Source organism: Epinephelus lanceolatus, chromosome 19, assembly GCF_041903045.1.
Source record: "Epinephelus lanceolatus isolate andai-2023 chromosome 19, ASM4190304v1, whole genome shotgun sequence".
NCBI classification, from domain to species: Eukaryota; Metazoa; Chordata; class Actinopteri; order Perciformes; family Serranidae; genus Epinephelus; species Epinephelus lanceolatus.
Genome location: NC_135752.1, coordinates 32,990,184 through 33,015,863, shown reverse-complemented (window position 1 = coordinate 33,015,863; position 25,680 = coordinate 32,990,184). Strand labels below are relative to the sequence as shown.

Here is a 25,680-nt window from a genome sequence, read left to right as displayed (position 1 = left end):
TTTATATTTAAATAGGGAGGAGGTCCTCATCTGCAGAGTCCGCCATGTTGCACCATCATGTTTCTACAGTAGTCCAGACCATACAAAACGAACACTGACTCTGGATAGGGCCATTTGCATTTTTGCGTTGGCCACTGTAGGTGGCAGCACCTCCAAGACAAGCCAAACACCATTGGAAAAACACAGATTTTTAACATGAAACTTCTTTATTCTGTGTTTTCACGAGGTTAAATCACAGGGTCCTTTTATTCTGAAGGGGAGGAGACCTCTGCTGATAATTCGGCTCCTGGTTAAAACCTCCTGAATGCCTGGATCTTAAGTTATAAGAGACAAAAGGTGAGCACATAAGCAGCAGCTGGGCTTGCAGCCTGTCTGGGAGCAGCTGAACAGCCTTGGGGAAACACTAATTTGTAACATGAAGCTGCTTTATTCAGTGTTTTTACTGGTTTCAATCACAACGTCCATTTGTTTTGGAGAAGAGGAGACCTCTGCTGATAATTTGTCTCCCGGTTAAAACCTCCTGAACGCCTGTTTTTTAAGTTATCAGAGAAAAAAGGCGAGCACACATTAGCAGCTTCTGGGCTAGCAGCCTGTCTGGGAGCAGCCAAACAGCCTTGGGAAAACACTTATTTTTAGCGTTAAACTGCTTTATTCAGTGTTTTTACCAGTTTTAATTGCGTGGTCTGTTGGTTTTGGAGAAGAGGAGACCTCTGGTGATAATTTGGCTCCTGGTAAAAATCTCCTGAACACCTGGATCTTAAGTTATCAGAGAAAAAAGCTGAGCAAACATTAGCAGCTTCTGGGCTAGCAGCCTGTCTGGGAGCAGCCTAACAGCCTTGGAGAAACACTAATTTGTAACATGAAACTGCTTTATTCAGTGTATTTAGCAGTCTAAATCACAAGGTCAATTTGTTTTGGAGAAAAGGAGACCTCTGCTGATAATTCGGCTACCGGTAAAAACCTACTGAAAGCCTGGTTTTTAGGTTATCAGAGAAAAAAAGGCGAGCAAGCGTTAGCAGCTGCTGGGCTAGATGGGCCCGTTTGTAAAGTGAAGCTGCTTTTTGTCAGTTTTAGGCACCTGGTCTGTTTGTTTGGGAGTGAGAGAGACTTCTGTTGATTAATTGGCTCACTGAACTCTGAAGGAATCAGAACCAGGAGTTCACGCTTGGCACATGGGCGAAGTTTCCACTGGTTACAATCTGCAATCCTCACTGCTAGATGCCATGAAATCCTACAAACTGCTCCTTTAAGATCAAAAAGAAAAAAAATTCAATTACAGATTTCTTTTTTGACTTTTCTTCAAGTGCAGCACTGGATACATTTACCTCTCCATGACCCTGAAAATACAACCTGAGAGGGAAAAAACACTCTCTGCTTGAACCGCTAACAACACAAATCCACACTTAACCTGTGATGAATGATTGCAAAATTGCTTGGTTTAAAGGGTTCACAAGTGAAAACGCTGGAAGCCACTGGTGTTACTGAGATGCTGTGTTGATACAGATGATTCAAAAATATATTTTTAGGCTGTTTTGCCAAAAACGTTACAGAGATAACCTCCAGTGCCAGTGTGTGGATATGAGTCTATTGACAACACAATCAGTTTTCTTCATGGAGCATGTACCATTATAAGATCCAATTTCAAAGGTGAAATGACAAAAACTAAATTGTCGAACGTGGCTTTCAGTCACGAAGTCATGGTGAACTTGTGCCACGTCTTACAGCCGTATCCTCTGTGGCAGCCGGCCAGCCAAATGCAACTATGACAACAGGTCTGGTTATATAAACAAGTCTAACTGAGAGAACGATCTATTTCAGCAAAAGAAATGACTGAGTGAGCGAGTGGTGACAGTGACATGTGGTAGTAGTGGTGGACTGTTTTCCGTAGACTAATGAATGGCTGTTATATGAGCTCCTGCAGATCTCAATAACATCCCCATGGTGACACCTGGGCAGCAGAGGACTGAATACTAATATAGACCTTAAGGTGTCCCCATTGGCCTCTAATGCACTGCCTAGAGGAAAAAAGCATTCCAGTTCAAACTAAAGATGAATTTCCTGTTTAAGAATAATATACTCTGACAAAAACAGATCCACTGACATATTTTTTTCTGTCTAAGATGCAAAACATTCACAAAATGACTTCAGGTGAAACGTCACATATGCAGCGACGATGGAGCGTCAGTCCAGTGTGTTGGATGCTGCTGTTGTTGTGAACCGATACAGTCAGAGGAAGTGTGTTTTGCCCGACATGGTCTGGTAGTGTTAAATTAATGAGTGAAGTGTGGATGGGCTACAAAAGGATTACTCAGAGGAGCAGAAAAAAATCACAAGGATTTGAAGAGCACTTTGGTGCCACCTCCCTCTGAAATCATCAATATTTAATTAAACCAAGATGCTCCAGAGAGCTTCATCATCTGAGGGCTCGTCACACTCAATTGCTGACATAAATCAAGAACCTGAACATTAAACCTAAAATGCTTCTTAGAGTCACGTAAATAAAGTGTCAGAGAAAATGAGGAGACAAAATGAAGGATTCACTTTTCTGTGTTTGGAATTTGGATGAATGTTTGGAGATTTTTGAGATCACGTCGCATGAGACATAAAATAAAACAAGTGAATTGCTGCTATACTTCACCATGTCGAGAATATTCCGTCGCAGTGCAGCTTGACAGAATAACATTTCCTCTGCCATATATGTCAGGTTCTGCCCCAAGGAGTGGCCCTGTTTTCCTTCCCTTCGTCCAGATCTTTTTTTATCCAGGGGCATTTAAATCATTCAGAGGGGTCCGGGAAGGAGAGCAGAGCAGCCGAGGCAGCTGCTCCTGCAGGAGTCGACTGAACGTCAAGCCTGAGGGAGTTTTATCCCATCCTCCTCCTCCTCAGCTTGTATTGCCCTCAAATGCAATATGGGGGGTGAATTTGGGTGACTGCTGAGTCTTGGTGGCATCACTTTTTTTGATCTGTGTTTCACTTGAATGAAAATTTTCCATTTATCACAACAGCGATCTAGGAATGTGGCAAGGGGGCAAACAAAATGAAAACACGAGTAGACAGATGATGAAACAGGTTGTAAACAGACTAGAGTTTAGCTACAACATCAAGAGCTTGTGAGAGCACACCAAATGTCTGTAATGATCCCCTATTGCACAGGAAACATGTTTAGGAAGACGGCAATGTTGAGCAGTTTAATTAAAAATTTTATCACTCAGTCCCACTCATTACAAATTATGACCTGAAAAATGAATAGCCTTCTTAAATTACCCATTAGTTTAGTCACTCAGCCTTGTATCCACATGTCACACATTTTGTAGTTAACATTTGCTGGGAAAGAAAAAGATTTGGTCAAACATGCAAGCCAGCCTATGGTGTGGCAGTATAGCCTGTTAAAGGAACCAAGGACAGGCTCTGAAGCTGATTTGACATAGTGGCCAAATGTTGGAATTACAACTTCCAGGTCCGTCATGTGATTTTCGCATAGGCTTGAAAGAGGACTTGGAAAGAGGCGTGAATCAGGGGGTAAGCAAAATGACTCGTTTCACTTTGTGGATTTGATCCATTTGGTCTGATAACATTTCAAAATTTGAGTGGAAAAGTTAGTGGAGGGATGAACCAGTAGTGAGCAGCACAGCTGGTGGAAGTCTTTAGTCCACTTGCTCTATTGGCCCAATAGTATAGAGGATCTTATTGCCTTTATCCCCTCCAGGCAGTTGGTGAGTGTGGACAGAGGTGAAGATGAAGATGGTAGAGCAATTGAAGGGGTTGGGTCAGTCCTGAGATACAGCTGAGTGTCATCGGCGTAGGAGCGGAAAGAAATCCCGCACTGTCTGATGACACGGCCAAGGGGGAGCATGTATATAATGAATAGAAGTGGGCCAAGGACAGATCCTTGAAGGACACCACATGTAACAGGGAGGAGTTAGCACAATGTTAGCTAGGCAGCACTCCAAAGTCCCACCCTAAAGGCCTTTGCACACTGAGTTGGATGCATCATTTGAATCTGTCACCTGGAAAAGGTTGTTATGCACGGAGACCTTGCACACTGATTCTGATGCGTTTTATTGTTCTATTCATGACAAAATGAAAAGACAAATTCCCTCCTTTGCCGCTCTTCTCTGGAGTGACCTATCTGGCTGCCATCACTCCCTCCATGTGTTTTGTGGTCCACATCCTCCTCTTGGTCATCGTCCACCTGAATATTACTATCTGACCTGTTCAAAGTAAGCTATCTGAGTTATGAATTGATTCTGTGCACCCCAGTCCTCTGTCTTGTCATGGCTGTGTCCTGAAGCCACATTTTCTTCAAAGAAAAAAGTGAGAAGAACAAAGTTTAAAAATTTGCCAGACCATGGGTTGAGTAACTGGTATACAAGTCAGAAGGGGGGGTGCTGCCACATTTTCTTCACTAATTCTTGGTCAGACATCTACAAAGGCTTCTGACAGATGCAAAAAAAAAGCAGAAAATTGAACCTGTTTATGAAAGTTTCGGACTCAGTGTGCTAATGTGATTGACACAACGTGAGGTTGTATTTATTTTTAAACGTGCAACAATTGTGGACGAAAGAAAGTGTGCAAAGGTCTTAACAATTTTGAACAAAGAGGAACGGTTATTGTGATACTGTAGGCTTAGCGGGGGCTAACATTAGCAAGCTAGCATGGACTATACAACATTTACAGTTAGCAAGAGAGCTTAGCTTCCTTTGCCAAGCTGACATATGTACCAGCTCTACATTTTCTTTGCTAGGATGGCGAAGGCATGACCTGTCCTACTCCCTTTGATTGGCTAGAACTCATTGCTGTTGCTGGTTGGATTGGTTAGGTTCAGGTGTGAGGAGTGAAATTGGTTAGGGTTTGGGTAAGAACATCATGGTTAGCCACTTAGAAGCAGAGAAAGGCAGAGTAGTGCGGGTCCTATCTTTACTGGATCAGTCTGTCAGCTGAGTCCAAAGCAGACCAGTAGAAACCATCAAACGTCCCATAAAGCAGTGAGCAAACCGAGCCCCAAATTGTCAACATAATGCAGCATTACTGGGACTTGTGACTGTAATTCAACTTAATTACAAACCATAAATGCTACAACTTATTCCTGAAATAGATATTATAAAACATTACAAAGTGTGGCTGTGAATCTGTATATTGTAATGGGTGTTTACAATGGAGAATTAGGATAATAATTTTAGGCTACAGTTTGCAAATTTTCTTTCAAATAACTTTGGGCATGTTTTTAAACCTGAGTGATTGTCTGACTGCTCGTGTTTCCAATCATCTCATACATATTTTTTAAGGTGTTTTCAGATTTAAGCAGTTGACTTGGGGAGTACAATGTTATTAGGCTATTACAGATAAGAAAAAATAGCCCAAATTAAAAAAAATAAGATTGTAATAAACAGCTTGATTGACACAGATATATGTGTCTTTGCTGTGAATACTCACTAGAGTGCAGCCATGCATGGCAAGCAAACACATCGGCAGCTATCTCTCCTGTGAGTATAAAGTGCACACGGGTGTTAAGCTTCACAAATGTTGCTGTCAGTCTGGCAGGAAGAAGGGTTGAGCAGTTTGACAGGATTGTGGTCAAAGGCTTGAGCATCTCAGACACGCCAAAAGAAACCAAGTGTCAGGTTACTCAGCGCTATCTAATAAACTCAGGTATCAAAGCCAAGGACTGACCCATTTGTGTCAGAATCGACTTGTACTCGGAGGGAGGAGGAAAAAAAAAAACACAAGGCCCTTATTTAAAATTCATAAGTTAACCTGAAAATGACAAGGTCTTCAGCGTGCTAAGATATTTCCTCATCACCAGTGGCTTTACTTCCAGCTTTGTTTGAAGAATGCAAATTGTGAGAGGTGCGTGATTCTCTAGCATCCTGTTTTCATCCCCCCTCTGGCATAATATAATACAACTGTGTGTACATGAGTGTAAATTTCCATCAAAACCTGTTTTTGAATTGTCGTAAAATTATGTTTTATGTATATATTTTTGTTCAGAGAATAATGGTCATATATTTGTGCTATTTACTGCTGGTATTGATTTGATGGAGTGTACAAAGACCTTGGGGCTTGTAATATCACTTACTTTATTGTTATTGTTTCGCATTTTCCTCCTAGTGTTTATGAAGCCTTTTCTGGCTATTAAAGAACAATTTGTTTATTGTTGATTATCTCATTTAAAATGGCACGGTCCATTATCTGCACTGCACAGTAATTGTTGATCCAGCTGTGGTGGTAGCATGTAACCAATACATCAACCATACCATTATTTCAAGCCTTGCCCCCGAGCATGCAAAAGCTTTCAAACTTGTTTTATTTTTTTCCTTTCCTCGGGTTTATGTGAGAGAGGTGGCAGTTTACTAGTTGGCATCTCTGGCATCTAAAGGCTGTTACTGTCTCATGTCTGTGCCAGCGCTGCTCCGAGCCAGAGTGGGAAGGTCACTTCAGTGGATAATTAAGTCCCTATAATAATCAGTCTGCCATCCTGTATTGCCGTCACCATGTAGCCTGTGTTTATACAGTGCATCTGTTTGGAAGCTCCTGCTAAGAGATTTTTATATGTTCATTTGGTTTGAACAAACACTTGAATATTAATGGATTGCCATGAAATGTTATACAGACGTTCATGGCTCGTGTAGAGGATGTGATATCCTGACTTTGCCTCTAGCACCGCAGTGAGTTTGACACATGCGGGTTTGAGTGAAATTTTTCTCACAAATATTCATCGGACTTGATGATGCCTCCTAGTTTTCATCGCAGGCTTTCAGCCTTTTAGTCTTTCTCGTGATGCTTCTGTGATCAATGCCCACTTGTGACCCCAGGTTGCATATTCTACTACCTATGACCAGTTCAACCACTGAATGATCCGATAGTCCTATCATTGTGAGGTGAAAGGTAAAAATGCAAAGTGATCTTGCTCGATTAACCATTATTGTGTAAAGGGCCACGTATGGTATATTTTGAAAGTCAGGCCGAGGGCCAATTAACATTGGTCTTCGGGTCACAATTGGCCCCCGGGCCAGACTTTGGACATGCATGACCTAAGCAAAGATTTGCCTGGCCTCACTCCCAGGATATTAAAAAAACACTGCTTAGGCAGTGGCCCTTGGCGTCAGATACTGACACACAATGTACCCTTTAGCATCTGTATGAGATGAACCAAGCTTTCAGCTAAGTCCAATGTAAATGTGGTTTGGTTTACATTGTACTGAGCTGAAAGCAATCCACGTTAGACGTTGAACAAATGAAGTATAAGAGCACAAAACTTCACTGAGGTCGGGTGGGAGGGGAGCACCAACAAGCACAGGACTTTGACCCAGGAGACCGATAGTCATGCCCTGTGTTAATCTAAAAGTCATGTTGAGTTATCTTATAACATCACTCATTAGTCACGAGTTGGCTGATGTGACTAAGGTCAGTCACATTCTTTTCCTAATCCAAACCAAGTACTGTTGTAGTCTAAACCTTACCGGCAACACCCTACATCAAGATACAGCACAAAAGGCTGCCACTGGGGGCTTCTGCCCAAGCATCAAAATATGACTAGTAGGCAGGCTGTGGCATTTAAACGATGCTCAGTTGGGGCCCCAAAGTGTGCCAAGAAAATCTCCCCCACACCATTACACCACCAGCAGCAGCCTGAACCATTGATACAAGGCAGGATGGATCCATGATGCCAAATTCTGACCCTACCATCTGAATGTTGCAGCAGAAATCCACACTCATCAGACCAGGCAACGTTTTTCCAATCTTCTGTTGTCCAGTTTTGGTGAGCCTGTGTGAATTGTAGCCTCAGTTTCCTGTTGTTAGCTGACAGGAGTGGCACCTGGTGTGGTCTTCTGCTGCTGTAGCCCATCTGCTTCAAGGTTGGACAAGGTGTTGTTGCTTCAGAGATGGTCTTCTGCAGACCTTGGTTGTAACGAGTTCTGTTGCCTTTCTATCAATCTTGAACTAGTCTGGCCATTCTCCTCTGACCTCTGGTATCAACAAGGCGTTGTCGTCAAGAGATATTTTCTCTTTTTGGGACCATCCTCTGTAAACCCTAGAGATGGTTGTGTGTGAAAATCCCAGTAGATCAGCAGTTTCTGAATCACTCAATCCAGCCCATCTGGCCCCAACAACAATGCCACGTTCAAAGTCACTTAAATCACCTTTCTTCCCCATTCTGATGCTCAGTTTGAACTTCAGCAGGTTGTCTTGACCATGTCTACATGCCTAAATGCATTGGGTTGCTGCAACGTGATTGGTTGATTACCCATTTGCGTTAACAAGCAGTTGAACAGGTGTACCTAATAAAGTGGCTGGTGTAGCAGCAGTTGATTGGGGTGGCTGAAAGGTTAAGATACAGTACGTACCCTATATTATCATTGTTTCCAGTTTCAGCCTGGGGCCATGTTACACGTCATCCTCTCATCCATGCTCAGACTTCATTGCCAGAAAGGACCTTAAAAATTTGCTGTTCAGTGTGCACCATGTATCATGTTTGAACAGATATACTTTCCAGTAAGAGGTACTGCTGGAGATAGATACATTTGGATTGTGTTACTGAAAATTCTCGATTGTAAATACACATTATGTCCTTATTTCCTCTTTTCCCCATTATCCCAGAACTAATCCAAACTACACCTGCATTAAAATAATGAAACTGAACATTTCAGCCTGAGCTTATCTGTGCTAAACCCACTGAGCTGATTGTCATTCCTGCAGTTAGGATAACAGCCTATCTGGTATTCCACAGGCCTGCATATGTGTATTCTTAATCATTGTATATTCAAAGCATGCTGCTGTCATTTATTAGACAGCAGGAGGGCTTTGTAACTAGGAAGACTGACCTTTTAAATGAAGTGGTTGTCCTTGAGGAAGGCAGTCAGCCCGCAGAGCAGAGCAAAGCCGAGCAGTTAGTATGAACATTGTAAAGCTGTTTTTTTCATTGTCATTATTTATTGTTTTCTGGCCTGCAACTGAAGGTTTTTCACCATCATCTGCTAATTTTTCACTTTTTTTGTCCAACTCTGAGCACCTCTTGCATTCCTAATTCGCACTGTGGCACAGTCTATCAACAACACACTTGACTGATTTTAGTAGGCACGCTGGCATTTGGGAGTATACTTTATTTAGTCGTTTTTCCAGTGTGGAAATATGTCACACTTGAAACAAAGTTAAAATGAGTGATTGGACATAGTACATAAATCCCTACATGCTGCAGGCAGGCTGTTCTCATGCAGTATTTGTACGTATATATATTTCAGAAAAGTAAGCCATGTCATCATGAGCCAGTAATTTGTGTATGTAGTCATGTAACCAATGCGCTGACGGGACTAAAGAAAGAAGTAGTATAAAGACTGAAAGTTTCTGAAATGATGAAGGTGGGGTTTTGAATGAGTCAAATAACACAGGACTTTCCCCTAAAAGGCCGGTGTTCAGAACCATGTGACACCAAGTGAACTGAGTTATCCTAAGTAGGGCTACCTCCGACCAAGAATTTTCCTAGTCGACCAATAGTCGTCATTTAGGGCCATTAGTCAACTAGTCGCCTGCATGTTTATGATATTAATTTGATCATGAAAGGATATATTTTGGGCGGGGCAACACAATGGTTTGAGTTGAAGGTGTGAGAAAGAATAGTATCAGTAACATTGTTAACACTGTGCTACATTACAGAGAAATACAAAACCGTACTAATGAACCTTCATTAATATAGACCTATATTTTATCTACAAGTGCACGTCACACACTGAGCGAGCCGCCTGTTAATGACGCTGTGGGCTAATGGGCATGTAGCTACTTCCATGTTTCAGATGATACGTCATGTTTGTAGTCGACCAATGAAGATGAGTTTACATATCACCTTGGGTTCGTCCTTCACCTTCTCAAAATGATCCCACGCTTTGGATTTCCTGCCCGACATGTTATTAACTAGCCTGTGGAATAACCGCAGGCACCAGCCCTGGAAATAAGGGGCCGTACACATGCCAAGTCTTTTACCACTTAGAAAATGTGAGGTCAAGGAGCCTTTCTGATTGACGAATTTTAAGGTACCTTGTCACCACATTTCTTTTCCTAATCTACATAACTTTATTTGCCTAAACTGAACCTACAGATCTTCTTAAAGTCATCTGTAGGGCACTAATTCTTTAGATAACAAATATACAAATGGCTGTATGAGGATATGTTGCTGCAGGAGTGCTATGCTTCAGCTGATTTGACCTTTGACCTGAAATATTCAGTGCTGCAATCAATAAAGTATCAACTTTGCCTCTGTTTTGACTGCATGAAAGCAAACCAAGCCAGAACAAAGAAACCGAGAAGCTTTTGATTTGTTTGAACTGTGACAACATGCCACCTCACTGTTTGCATCCCCCTGACAAATATATATATATTCTTTGGATCGTTTAAATGCATGAAACCAGAGACAGTGCAGCCTGTGTTGAAGTCTGTGCGATACAAATGAGTGTTGTACCTTCCACAGTCTATGAAGCGCCTGGAGTCCACCAGCAGCCTGAGAACATAAGGCCTGGGAGGCTATTAGAGCGTTAGCCTGGGAGGAAGAGAGACGGAATGACTCCCATTTCACCTCAGATAAATGCGATTGAATTTCACTCAAGCACTTATGTGGAGCGTGGATGGATGGGATTACATTTGAGAGCAAAGACACATGTCCCATAAGTACCATGTAATCAACCTGAATCCACAACAGGCGCCTTTTTTCAATAATGGAATTCACGGTTGTGTCTCACTTAAGTGAAAGTGAGAACTAAGTCAGCTTCTACAATTTTTTTTACTTTACTGCACAGTATACAGCATCTTGATATGTTGAGTAAATATGCAGTCACTTGAAAGTATTTGGGACAGAGTTCCACAAAAGCAGGGGTCTGCAGTTTTTGCAGATTCCAGCATGACAAAAGAAAAGAGTCATGCCATCATTAAGTATCATAATAAATAGCTTATTGCATTTTAATGCTGTGAATTCATAGACCTTACTCTTTCATTGACGAAATCAAACCAGAGCAATAACTCTGTGAAAACCAAATAGTCTTTGGGTTTCAGCCAAATCCTTAGCAGTCTAAAGGCGTTCGCTGTAATAACCAGCAGAAACTCATTGAGAACCTGCAGAGAGGGTGAAGTTAATTCTGTCCTCGGGGATCATTAAAGTCGATCTTATCTTATCCTATCTTATCTCGACTCATTTCATTTGGTGAGCAGTAGGAATTGAGGAGAAGCGATGTCAGATATCGATGGCTGGCTGAACTCAGCAAGTTGTGGAGATTGATGCTGTGTATGAGCGCTGTATTCCACTGAGGGACCATTAAAAAAGGTGCACATATTTCATATGCACTTGCACCAAAGGTTAACTTTATTGGGAATCCCTGAACAGAAAGCAAAATGTGGCCTTCTGACATAATTATGGAAGCTAATTAACCAATCAGACAGCAGGTGATGTTTCTTGCTGGCCCACAGGTTGATGAGGATGACTTTTGATTGGAAGGTCACATGTGCATGAATCCCTGATGAATTTAGGCAATTAGGTTGGAGGAAAACTGGATGGAAAACAAATTGCTCAGCATAAAATCAAAGATCCCTTGTACATTCATAAATGCGAAACATTGCTGGGGAAAGAAAGCATGTGTATAAGCACTGACTGAAAATCTGTTGATGCTCATCAGTTTTCAACATCTCTTCACAGTGAGCTCTTCCAAAAAGTATTTAGGACATTGTTTCTGGAAGACACAGCTGATCAGCTTTGTACGATTTAAACTAGGGGTGGGGGAAAAAATCGATACAGCAAAATATCGCTATATTTTTGTTTGGCAATACCATATCGTCACATATTGACATTTTGGTCATGGACTTTCCACGTCGACATGCAATGTGCAAGGTACCCTGGGTGTGTTGGTTGTGGACGTTCTGGGAACACCATGTCAAGATCTCTTCTTTCAAAATACACTTCCATTTTCGCATGAAATTTAACGTTTACATACAGTGTCATTCACAATAAATGCACTACGTCAGTACAACACCACGACTTGACATTTTTTTCCTTTAGCAACAAACACAGTTGGGTTTAGGCAACAAAAAACACATGGTTTTGGTTTTTGCAACAAAAACACGGTTAGGTTCAGGCAATAAAAGGAAGTGATTAGGTTTAGGCAATAAAACAATGGTGAGGTTAAGGAAAAAAGACCAGGGTTTGGCTTTAGAATCTTACGGGGCGCCAACACCGCTCTCTCAGGTAAAGGTCGTTGGTGGTGTTTGTTGGACCCTTCCACCACTCGGACTTTCGCTGCCTTAACTTTCATCCTTTTGCCGCTGGGTGTCCCGCCACCAAGCGCTGTTAAACTATACCGGCAATTGCCCATGTATCATGCTGACATTAAAGGATGGCTTTTTTCGTTGGTTTCTGACACCCCAAGTCACTGCCCAAGCACCGAATTTCGACAACTTCGGAGTGAGACTATGCTCGCTAGATACACTTTGTTGATGCAAAAAATAGCTGAAGTGAGATGGACAAATTGAAATATAGATGAAACTAATAATGACAAAGTTTTCCTCTGGGGACTTAATTTACAGTTGAAAAAAAAAGGTAATAAATTGTGATATATCGCACATTATATATATTATATATTGTATCATGACTTAAGTATTGTGATAATATTGTATCATGGATCCTCTGGTGATTCCCACCCCTAATATAAACTGATCACCAGTAGCTATGTTATTTATATGCTCTGTGTGTGTGATTTTTGTTTGGCAGTGTTTCGCAGAACTTTGATGAGCAGGTATTTATTGGCGTTAAGATGCATGTCATCCTACACATGAGTTGTGGGGAGCCACAGACACATTAGGCCAAACTATAGATCTCTGCATCAATATGTACAGTATCCCTTACTCTTAATGGTATGTTTAAAGGCAACACAGCCACGCTTGCTAATGTTTTCACAAACATCCACTGCCATTGCAGGGACCCTGTTTGGGAATTGAAATCTCAAACCGGCTGCATATAAAGATATGCAATGTAGTGTTGTTTCAGTGCACTGTGAGATGAGGGACCTACTTTCTTGTTTTACACCTTTCTATTTGTCACTTGAATCATGCAGGCAAAAAACTAATCTCAGTCAATATCCACATTTTCATGTGTACTGAAGAGTGAAATACTAGCAGTGAGTCACAGAAATGTGGGAGCGGGAGCAGATGGGCAGGGTTTATTAGTAATAAGGAGAGGAGTTCAGGGACATTGTTGCTGATGGAAAGAGATTTGGGAGATTTGAAAGGGAGCGAGCTGTTCGGCGAGTACAGACAGAGAAAAGACACTGTCACTCGAAAATGTGACGTGCAAAGCGAGTAAATATTTTCATTGGTTGATAATCTCATCTGTACGACTGCAGCAAGTTCTTACTTTGTCCTTATTGCATTCTTTTACAACAAAAACATGAGTGCACCAGAGAGTTCTTCAGCTGATTTATCATCCATGCTTTGTACGTCTAACAGCTCTTCCTTTCAGGGTATTCATTCTTGAAATGGTTTATCTGGTCTAGTACAATTGTTTCTGATGGGAGGTACCACTAGTACATTGCTGTATATTCACTGACATGTACTGTAGCTATGGCAATGTGTACTGGTCTTGAGAACAAGGTTAGTTTAAGGCCCTGAAAACCTTTTCACTAAGAGAGACAATGTATGTATTTGTGTCCTTTCTTTCACTCTGCTCCTCTTACTTTTAAGTGGGTGGAGCTCAGTCAGGAAAAGGTCACATACTTCCATGCACCAATCACGATCTAGCAATATTTGAATCACCATCTGATGACAATTGTGGGCTTGTATTCTTATGTTGCACAGCTCTGGCAATCAATTCTAAACAAACAACACCCGCAGAGTCCTGATGACGCAGACTTGCTGACTTTTTGAGAGTTTATCTCTCAATGAATGATACTCAGGGATGTTTGATGTTTACTTTGAAGACCCAGTGTGTGGGAGTAAGGGTGGATTCACTGGCAGAAATGGAATATAATCACCTTAACAAATAAGAATCGTGCTAAGAATGAGCTGTTTATATCGACATATAGACGGGGTCCTCTTCTATGGAGTCCGGCATGTTGTTTCTACAGTAGCCCAGAATGGATAAACCAAACACTGGCTCTAGATAGGGCCATTTGTATTTTCACGTTTTCACATTGGCCCCCATTGTTCTCCATCACACTTGGCACACGGGAGAAGTTTCTACTGGTTGCATTCTGCAGCCTCACTGCTGGATGCCCCTAAACATTCAACTTTAATTGTTGCCCATTTGGTCATGAATATTTAACAATAAACTGAAATGCTTCATTTGAAATGAAGTTTTTAGGGGCTTTAATCTCAGATAATAACTGTACTGCTGTGAATGAGGCATAAATGTGTAACTATTCTTTGTTTCTTTCTCTCTCCATCTGTCTGCAGCCATGGGAGTGCTCATGTCAAAGAAGCAACAGGTGGAGAAAGTGCAGAAATGCAACGCTGTCGTCTCGGCCTTCCAGGCGGGCATTAAGGACCGTCCTGCCCCACCCAAACAGGCAGAGGGAGAAACGGAGGAAGGCCAAGGCTCGGCCAAACCTTCAACCAACAATGACGAGAAGAACGCAGAGGAGACAGAGCAAGATGAAACAGACAACAGCGCCGGTCCGTCGACCTCCCAGCAGGCCTCGGCGTCGGCGAGGGATGAGTGTAAGGTCAATCAGGAGGCTTGGTCGAGGTTACGGGATGGGAAAGGAGTGGAGCCTGAGGATCTTGACAAGAGCCATCAGCTGACGCCGCCTGCTTTTGTGCGGCCCAAAAGGGAAGCCGATGATGACCAGCCTATAGATGTGGAGCTGAAAAAGAAAGAGCAGGTATTAACTGTTGGCCTGAATATGGAGCGGCAGCTATTGATCTTAAGTCATGGCCAGGGTGTGATGTAAAGCTATCTGTCTATCTATATCCATCCATCCATCCATACATCCATACATATACATACACCTTTTACTCTGACAAAACACACATTATAAATCCCCAAGTCCTGGGATTAAACAGATGTCTGCAAGATGTCAAAGGATCTCCATGGCAACAGCAGCATATTATCTCTTTTCCTCCCTAACGTTAGGCATTATGATAAAGCAGTTCAGTCAGGCTGTAAGGGGACTTTTAAACTTTATCTAAACACCCTTGTTGAAGGTGAGAAAGTATTAGCTTGATTTTTTTTTTTTCCCTTTCTGCAAGGCCTTTTATTTGCACACTAGTTGCGAGATGTGTTGTTGTTGTGCGTGAGGGCTCTTCACAGCAAGCATCTTGTGGGCGGGCTGGCTGGCTCAGAGAGGTGACCATATCCAGGGCGACGCTGACTAACAGGGGATGGAGTTCACAGGGGCGCTGACACCATCAGGTTTTCTATTTTGCAAAGAGTAAACATTGCCTGGCAACTTACTGTACTGCTGCACTTTAACAAGAGGTACAGAAATAAAAGCGTCTACCTTGCAATAATAATAGATATGTACTTGGGATTTTTTAAAGGCTGAAACTGAACACAAATGGTATCTCGAACACAAAGCAGTATTATGGGATGGTTTTGGCAGGTTAATGCTGCTGATGGGTGGGTTTATTTAACGTATCCTCATACAACAGTTCATATGACATCTTACAAAAATGCAACAATACAATTCGTACGATATCTAACAAATTAGGAACCCTACTGGTTAGTTTGGGTTTAGGAAAATAATCATGGTTGGGCATTGTCATGTTACGTACTTAATGTAAAGTTACATATTAACGTTAACTTGCGTCGGTTAAGTTTAGGAAAATGAAGTTATGTAGGTTAGGTTTAGGAACATCCAGTAACATAGGTTAGGTATAGGAAAGGAATCATGGTTGGGCATTGTCAGGTTACGTACTTAACATTAGTAAATAACTTTATTCAAAGATAAATACGTTAGGTTTAGGAAGGTAATGTTACGTACCAGCAGGTTGGGTTTAAGGAAATAATCATGGTTGGGTTTCATCACGTTACGCACTAACGCACAGTTAAAAAGGTAAGGTGTGGGAAAGGAATCATGTTTGGGCATCGTCAGGTTACATACTTTACACACAGTTACGTACTAATGTAAAGTAAAGGTACGTAGGTTAGGTTTAGTAAAATAAAATTACGTGGGGGAGTTTAGGAAAGTAAAGTAACATAGGTTAGATTTAAGAACGTACACTTATGTTGGTTACATTAAGGAAAGAATCGTAGGTGGGCATTGTCACGTTAAGTACTTAATGTAAAGTTACATAATTAACGTAGTGTAAGTAGGTTAAGTTTAGCAAAATAAAGTTATGTAGGTTAGGTTTAGGAACGTCCAGTTATGTAGGTTAGGTACAGGAAAGGAATCATGGTTGGACATTGTCAGGTTACGTACTTTACATTAGTACATAACTTTATTTAGGTTAGATTTAGGACCATACACTTCCATTGGTTAGTTAAAGGAAAAGAAAAATGGTTGGGTGTTGTCATGTTATGAACCAAACTGACTTGACAATGTACCTTAAAATAACTCAAAGTTCATTTGGTTATCCATGGGACATGACCCAACCACCACCCCAATCGTGTCCTGACACGCACATTCATCATGTAATCTCAGCCTTCACGACTACATGGGTTATGTACACGTTTTCTGGCTTATAATCACATGGGTTATATATGAATTCTGGTGCATTACCTGTCATAGGTGTACATATGAATGTTGCATTAGAATAGCCTGGTTTATCTGGTATGGCAGTAAATCGTTTTACCTTGTATCTGTCACATTTAAAGATCTGTATCTCCATTAGCAACTTTTTCTTTTGTCAAGTGTGGTGTACCTCAGGGTTTAATTCTGGGACCAGTTTCATTCTCTTTGTATGTGCGTCTGTCCCCACAACATCCACAGACATGGTGTCACTTTTCAGTGTTATGCCGATGACACTCAGTTGTACTTAAGATGATGTTGAAATTGTCAAAAATAAAATTCCCCACCCTAACATTAAAATCAGCAATAGCAAAAGCAAACAAAACCCAAAATCCTTACATTATTCTGTGTTGAGGTGTCTTATTTTATTATAGTGAGTTATGTTATTTATATGTAGCCCATGTCTTCTTTTTACCAGTGAATCCATTGGTGTCTCTTTTTTGTTTGGTCTTTAATTTGTTGTTGTTCGAACTTTAAAGTCCCCTGTCTATGTGCCAGACATCAAAATCAAAGGAAGCTATAACTGTTCTGAGTGCACTGATGCGTCTGAGTCTGAATCCTTTCTACTTTTGACATGCAGCCGGCTATACTCTGTCACTACCCTCAGGCCAAAATGTCAACTGTGCATATAAGATGCCTCACATTTCAACAGACAGGGAGGGAACAGGAAGGGAAGTTGCTTAGAGCAATCATGCACCCAAGGGGATGAACCCTCTGGATGTTTTTGACCCCATGACCTTTCTGTCAGTACAGCTCAAGACAGTATGATGTTTATTACACCCAATGCAGATGTGTGGCATAATGAAAACTGAAGCCCGTAGGGCCACTTTAATTGTTTTTAGATGAATGACTGCATCTTAGAAGTTGATGAATGACCTTCTCCATCAGTTATAGTCCCTCATGACACCTTAGATCCTCATTTTGACTGGGTCTATGACACTGGAAGCTTGTTGATGTAAATGGAGTCATCAGGTCACAAGAAGTAGGCCATAACTTTGAGATAAGCTGTGATGTGTCTCCAGCCCTGAAGCCGGTGCCAAGACACTGAAATAGAGATAAAAAAGAGCAAGTATGGATACTGACAATATCTTTGTGTGGTTAACCAGTCAAGCATTCAGCAGTCATTTTCCCTGGCTTGACAGCCGAGTGTATCCTGGCTGTAAATGGAGTCTACGTCTATGGAGAAGTTGGAGAGAAATGAATACATGTTTAATAAGGGCACAGATATCATTTTCATATCAAAGGCAGTGCTGTCTACTGCAAGCAAATAACACAACACATACGACTGATGCATTATACACTACCCGTTCCACCATCAGACAACACTCCTACTGTAGATGGACTGGTGCCTCATCTTTCCTCCTGACCTGTTATACAGAGCTTTGATGGACAGGAGACAAAGCAGTATGCTTGTGTGTGTTTGTAAGATGACTGAATTTGCAGCAAAAAAATCCTTATGTAAGTGACACACTCTGACTCTGTTTCCAGCCAACGAGCGACGAGATGTGCGACGTGTGTGAGGTGTGGACAGCCGACGACCTGTACCCCTGCAGGATCTGCACTCGGGTGTTCCACGACGGCTGCCTGAGGGAGCTGGGCTACCTGCGTGCTGAGGCCTTGCAGGAGATGAGAGATACGGCCCACACTGTTACTGGCTGGAGCTGCTACTATTGTGTAAGTATGCACAGCTCACTGCTAACGTCACTTGCTGGACAGCAAACACGCAGTTCTTATAAGTGCAGATGCATGAGCGTGTACTAAAAAATACACGTTGCTTTCAGCATTTAAATTTGTTCCACTGGAATGTGAGTTATAAAGGAAATTCTGGAGGATTATTTCAGCAAACCTCAGCCTGTCATGAACCAGAGAGGACTCGAATGCAGAACCAGAGGCAGGAGTACGACAAAAACTGAGGGTTTACTTACTTACATGGGGGGTGCCAATGGGTGTGGACGGTGTACTGGCGGGAAAAGCTGGCACCAGCAGAGCCTGTGTTTTTCTCAGTTTCTTAATTTTGCTCAAGACAGTGAGGCAGCTACCTTTCTGGGAGCAATCATGGCCATGTGTACTGAAGATCAGCAGCAAACCCTTTTACTTAACCGTGTTACTTTGTATAAATACATCTATGAGTGATTCCATTTAGCATCATGAACAGCACATGCTACACGCTATATTCTTAAATGCCCTAAATGTAGCATTTGGATTTTTCTTGACCAATATTGCAACTAAAACTGTGATTATTTTCTATAAATGAAACTAAAAGGCGATATTTGTGATACCAGATACACTCAGCATAATCACAAGCTTATCTTGTTTCTACAGGAGCACAATCAGATAAGATAAACTGCAACTTTGCATGTTCCTGAAGTCCTTACGGGGCTCTTATCTTAAACCATTGAACTCGAGGAAAGTCAAGGAAAGTAAATATACCATTATACGACTTTGATCATGACATTTAAACATGGCTTTACACTCACTCATAAAGGCAGTCGTCACAGCCTGCAATCCTGGACATCCTGATTCAGAGCTTTAAAGGGTGTTAAGTGTGTAAATGTACAGACCCTGACATGCAGAGAGTATATTACTCATGCAACAGCCATTTTGTCTCAGCAGACATAGCAGGAAATGCACATGTGGAGCTAATGTCGTTAACGATGGCTCTGTTTCCTTTAAGCCTCAGTGACAGTGAGTTAGCAACATTAACTGGCTACAGCTGAGTACATTTAGCGCGGCAGTTGTCTTGGCAGCAAGCGAAATCAACACTTGTGGCCTTACATTTTCTTTTGCTACATCTTGTTAATACACTTTTAGTGTCAGTGAGTTTGTTAGGACCATTTGACGGCTCAATAAGTGTGTTTCCATTAACCCTAGAAATGCGCAAAACCTAAATATCACAATAAAAAACTGGTAATGGAAACACCTACGTTTCGAAAAAACTCTCAATATCGAGAAAAAGCTTTTACGCTCTCATGAGGTGGTTTTTCAGACGTGTCAATATAGAAGTATATCACAAAAGTGTAACAGAAACACTTTTTTCGCAAATATACGTAACCGGACATGACATTGGTGAATTCCTCGTTCACGATCCTCTCCCAGAAATCCTTTATCCGTAGTCGCTGCCACACATAAGGACTTTGCCTTTGTCCATCTTACTTCCGCAAACAAAGTGGAGTCTCGCGGGACAAGGTTTTATGAGAATTACGGCTCATACGCAAAACACCCCTTAATGGAAACACCTGCAAGTCGCAATTGTACTTTGTCGAAACTTTAGAAATATCGCATTTATTTTGCGCAAAACTGTAATGGAAATGCGACTAGTGTCAGATGTTAGCCACTGCTGCTATCTTAGCTCAAGCTAAGAACTGTGTCTAACCTTCACAGAAACACAGAATCTTATAAGTACAAATCTCAAAACTTAAACTTCTTGGAGCTAGTATGCTGTTTCTGAACTTCTGCATGGAATATTCACAGTTGATTACTACCAAATCTCTGCAGCCCAAAAAATTTTATGCAGAACAGCCCTAGAAATGAACTCAACGAGAGGTCAAATACAATGAGGCAACATTCTGGGAGAGTTTTCACTGTTTTTTGCAGCAATAAAACAAATGCCCAATTTCTCATCAGGAATTCAAGGCCTATGCCAAAACTGATGACTCTCTGGTGATCGTCGAGAGGCATGATGCAATCTGTACTAATTCAAGCATAAACAGCTGAAGAGCGCTTTTGCTAGAGGACCCTTCAGAGTGGAGAGGGGGGCTTCGCTGTCTTTTGCCAGCCCTGAGAAGCAAAATCACTTGCCAAAGTTGCACTTTAAGGGGGGGGTGTTTTCACACAATCAGAGAAAGGACACTGAAAGGTCCCCTTTCTTTGGCTGGCTCCTCCGGTGTGCGTGGAATGGGGGCAGAAGTAGACAATTCAATGAGGGACGGAGAGAAATGTTTTATTCAAATTGCGAATTCTAGTCCTCTTAGCTAAGGAAACCAGCTTTTTTTGTTAGCACATGTCAGTCAGCTGTTACAAATCCCCCCTCCCCCCTCCTTCCATTGCATCTGACATTTAATTTCACACATACACTGGTAGACTGCTGCTGGCAGATGGACTGGGTTTCCTTGAAAGTGAATTTACAGTCAGCCTTCAAAGCATGCTGCTGCATGTATGGCTCAATAGAAGCCAATCAGACAGAGAAAGAGTTCATGAACATGAGTGACCCCTCTCTATAGCGCTGACTTCTTTTTGATGCTTGCTGCTAGCTGCTGAGGTAAAATCCTGGGGTCATGCTTCAGTCAAAGCGTTCATAATTTAGCAGACATGCTGGATCTGTAAATGACATGCAGCAAAATGAGCGCTCATTATGAGCCCTGGTGTCAATAATAATGAATATAAGTCCAGTATTCACTCTCTTTTCAGCTCCTGTTTGTCTCCAGCAACACCTGAGACACATATGACTCTTTAGCTTCAATATATTTCTAAGAAGCTTCACTTTTTCACAAGAATATGTTGAAAATAAGGTTAATAAGAGCAAAGTTTGCAAAACAGAAAGCAAAAAGTTACTCACAGGCTCCATAGACACGAGGAGAGCTGCACGATTGGATGATAATTCTCTTATTTTATGACATATTCTGGGTTATATGTGACTACGAGCGGCATATGTCACATCACACAGTCACCTGATTCATTGTTCATGCAGAAATACTGATTCCTGCAGCTTTTAGATCAGTAAGGAGATTTTTTTTTATAACTTCCTGCTCCAGCACTGAGCCTAAATGTGGGTTATTTAAAGCTCTTTGAAGACACAATCAAAGCTGTCATTTTTCTGAACAGGACAGCCTTAAATAACTATTTATGCAAGCTGCCAGAGTAAGATTAGAATATGTTGTTATTATTATACTCTCTCCCCCCCCAGGGGCCTTTTGTGTCCATTTTCCAGATGCTGTCAGTGAGTGTTGCATAAACCCTTAAATCTCTCTTAAGGTTACTCGTTTTGGAATATGACGTTAATATAAGTTTGGATGAAAATGTCATCAGACAGACATAACAATATAATTATAACATCCATAGCGGATGGAAAGTTTCCTTGTTTTGCAGACAGTCGGTGTTACCAGGGGTAACGCTTGATGAACGTAATGATGTTGCAGATTAGAGATCCACAGAAACAGCGTCTGGCACAGGACAAACAGAGGAAGCAGTTTCCTGATGACGGCATAATCAATCTGTTTTGTTCCTTATTGATTCTCACCTCACTTTTTAGAATGACAGACACATGCAGATAAATGGGTGCTTTATGAATTCCTGGGGTAAATAAAAAAGTAGACAGATAAGAAATAAAAGAGATAAGATGGATATAGCACAATGTTTGGAGTATGATGCAATATTTAACACCTCCCACATGACTAAGGAAAATCATACCTATATGGTTGGACAGATCAAATTATCACCTGAAGTGCGTAAAAGACAAACATGACGTTTAATTTCACGCAGGCACTGGAAGCTAAACTGGAACTGAAGGTAGAATCAACCAGTGGCTCAAAGTGATCTGCAGCAGCTTCAATGTAACATGCTGTGCATGAGTGATGGGAAACACACACTTGTTTTAATAGTATTATAAATAGGATACATTGCCCACAATAATGACAGCTATGAACATTTAATTGGATGATACACTGTGGTGCTACATCTTTGCTTCTCATGCTGTATTTCAACCCAATCTCCAGAATAAATCTTGGTGCTGTACATTTCTGCAAACATATGTAAATTATTATGTATCCGAAATGTTGAATTTGATGTTACTTCATGTTTCAACAATGCTGTGGTTTATGCTTGGTCATGTTTAGCCACAAAAAACAACTTAATTACTGTCAGGAAAAGATCTTTTTTTTTTTGTCGTAAAATACCCACTTTTGTTGGCACAATCGCCGCTGGAAATGCTGCTGATGCCTTGCAAAAACAATTGCTCCTGGAAATGGTGCAAATGTTTCACTAGAAATCACCTGCTTTTAGTGGCACAGTTGCTGCTGGAGATGCCACAGATGTCTTGCTAAAACACACCTGCTTTTAGTAGCACAATTGCTGCTAGAAATGCTGCAGATATCTCACTAAAAACTCCCTCTTTTAGTGGCACAATCACTGCTGGAAATGTGACCAATGCCTTGCTAAAAAACATTCACTTCAGGTGGCTCAATTGCTGCTGGAAATACTGCCAATATCTCCCCAAAAAAATCAGGGCTAGAAATGCCGCTGATGTTTTGCTAAAAAACATCCACTTTTGGACGCACAGTCACTGCTGGAATATCACTGATGTCTTGCTACAAAACACCTTCTCTTGGTGGCACAATCACCACTGGAAATACTCTCGCTAAAATACTACCAGATTTGTTGTTTTGTTGGTCTTAAACAGTCGTCTGCAGCTTGGCAGCCATCTTGCCTCAGTGTCACGGCATTCATCATGCCTTCCACTCCCTGATGAAAAAACAGCATGTAATCAGAATTATGTCGCTTTAGAAATGTTGATATATGATGTATAAAATGTACAAATGTGATGTATCCGAGGTTTGCAGAACCGTACAATGCCAACATTTTCCTCTGGCAACTGAACTGCATCCGTGTTGGGCTTTTGAATGGCTTTGGTGACTGTTGAAAAACTGCAGAGAGCAGCCACTAAAGAATGTGGAAGACAGCATGAAGGGTTTTTCGATGTGACAACAACGGTCCTCTGTCAGCTGCTCTGTGGTCATAGCTCTCGGTCAGCTTAGGCACTTTATAGTAATAGTTCCACTCTGCTGAAATGATATATATCAAACCTTTAACAAGGACACCATGCCCCAGACTGCGCCCCTACACTTTTTTTTGCAGACAGGACGTGAGTCTATTAATCTGGTTCAGTGTTTCATGACTTTGGAATGGCCATTAGGGGCAGATATGTGTAGGTTAAGCCTGAATAATCAACTTCAGAAAGTAATAAATGCATGGCGGAAGCACAGGGACATTAAGTAAGTGAGTTTCTTTATATGATTTAGATTCCTGCATGTATTGAAATATTACCACCCACTTGCAGCACCCAGATAACAACAGAAAGCACTGGACAGCGTTCAGGGCAAATAAATATATGGATAATTAGATGCACACGGTCTCTGATGTGTAAATGGCGCAGACAATGGGGCAGCAAGGTGACGGCAGTTACTGTGATCCCAATGACAGGTTGAAGAAATACAGGAAGACGTTACGCAGCTTGTTGGCACGCTTGTTTTGCACCCAGTGGCTCATATAATGAGGCAATGTTTGTGGGGAAATCAAACTTGTCGGCATAGAAAAGGCTGGGGATGGATGAGGGAGTTCAGCAAGGGGCAGCGTGTGGGTGAGGCAAGATATATCTGAACTTCCTGTCTAATTTATTTCATACTCAGAGGGAAATTCCAGTGTTTTTTGTCATTTCTAATAACTGTTGGTTGACACTGACATATCTGCTTTTTATCCACTCCCCTGTTATTACATATCCCTTTTTATTTTGCATTTATTTGCTGATCTTGAGGGTGTTTGTTCGTTTATTTTTTAAGGGGTGGGCGGTTGTGCTTTTTTCATTTAGATTTCATTATGTGGATTTTATGAAGCCCTGACAGATTGTAATGGTGATTAAGGCCCATGTAAACAAATTGGAATTGACTAACCTCAGTAATCGCGGAGGGACCATTAAAGCTTCATCATGCCACTTATGCGATACATAATGTACAATTAATGTACAAATATACATATTCAAATGAGTGATTTTTCTTGCCTGTGGATTTGCTGCTGTGTGGGAAGAAATTTAGCCCATATATATCACGGACATCTTTCATCATGTTTATCTTCCATTACACTGATTAAATGCCCTATTTGTTATTTTTTAAGCTACGAATTTTGATATGCAGCAATTAAAATCTTCATTTTGTGTATTTTAAGTAAGGGGACGGTCACATTAAATTAATTAAAGTCTGCCCTTTGCCATTAAATAAGGATGAAAAACACATAATACTCTGTATTAGCAAAGCTTATAACATGTTTTTGCAATTTGAAGTTTCCTTTCACCTTATGAAAGTTTGCGAACCATCAAACCTCATGACACTCCGCACTTACAGTAAATGTCTCAATTGAAATGAACCGCAAATCCCTCTTTTCTTTCTGTCCGTCTTTCACTAATGATACAATTATGAAAGGAGATATAACAGCACATCATCGTTAATCACATGGGAAATGGAGAAGTTGCTGAAATGGATTCACAATCCAATACTTAGTATGCTTGTGGCTAATTGCAGGAGACCCATCGGGAGCTAAGTCCATGTAATTAGACCACGCTCGCTTATTAAACGTCAAGTAATATAGGCTACCACTTCACTATGAAAGAAATTATGTGACCACCCCCCTCCCCTTTTTTTATGAAGTGTAATTCTCTGCCCTCGTCTCAACCCTGTGCTGCAGGATAATCTGAATCTGCTCCTAACAGAGGAAGAGATGTACAGCCTCATGGAGACCTTCAAGCAGTGCAAGATCATCCCAGGTGAGTCGCTGTATCATGGTTAGAAAATTGGTAAAGTATGGCAGGAGGTGGTGATGTTTGCTGTTTCATTACATATTTAGCAGTTGGGGAGTGTTTATTATATTGTTAGGGATGGCAGTGGGACTCTGCCAGGGGACTCCATGAGAGTTAGAAATTACACTCCACATCTGTGTTTCATGCACTGCTGAATGAAAGTCTGCACTCAAATTTGCTGACTATGTGATATGATGAGCACAGTGATTTGAAACTCCACTACCCAACACAGCAACACGAGCCATGATGTGTAATGCTGACCTCCTTTTTAAAAAAAAAAAAAAAAAAAAAACGTGGGTCAAACAAACAGAACTGATTCTGCCACACATTGTCACACGTCATCCATCTCATCATCTTTGGAGATTTCGCTCCTCTGATGGATTTGAGCTTGCTCTTTCTGCAAATGGGTCTCCATGCTGTGTA

At 41.3% G+C, this 25,680-nt stretch overlaps 1 protein-coding gene across 2 annotated transcripts in view; it reads left to right on the top strand.

Annotated features, from left to right (window-relative positions):
• phf24 (PHD finger protein 24) overlaps nucleotides 1–25,680 on the top strand; it is a 48,474-nt gene that overhangs the window by 2,183 nt on the left and 20,611 nt on the right. For both annotated transcript variants that reach the window (XM_033646955.2, XM_033646954.2), the window contains exons 2-4: nucleotides 14,422–14,849; nucleotides 18,186–18,371; nucleotides 25,146–25,224. In XM_033646955.2, coding sequence (XP_033502846.1) covers nucleotides 14,424–14,849; nucleotides 18,186–18,371; nucleotides 25,146–25,224 — 691 coding nt within the window. In that variant the 5' untranslated portion in view covers nucleotides 14,422–14,423. The remainder of the gene's footprint in view (nucleotides 1–14,421; nucleotides 14,850–18,185; nucleotides 18,372–25,145; nucleotides 25,225–25,680) is intronic.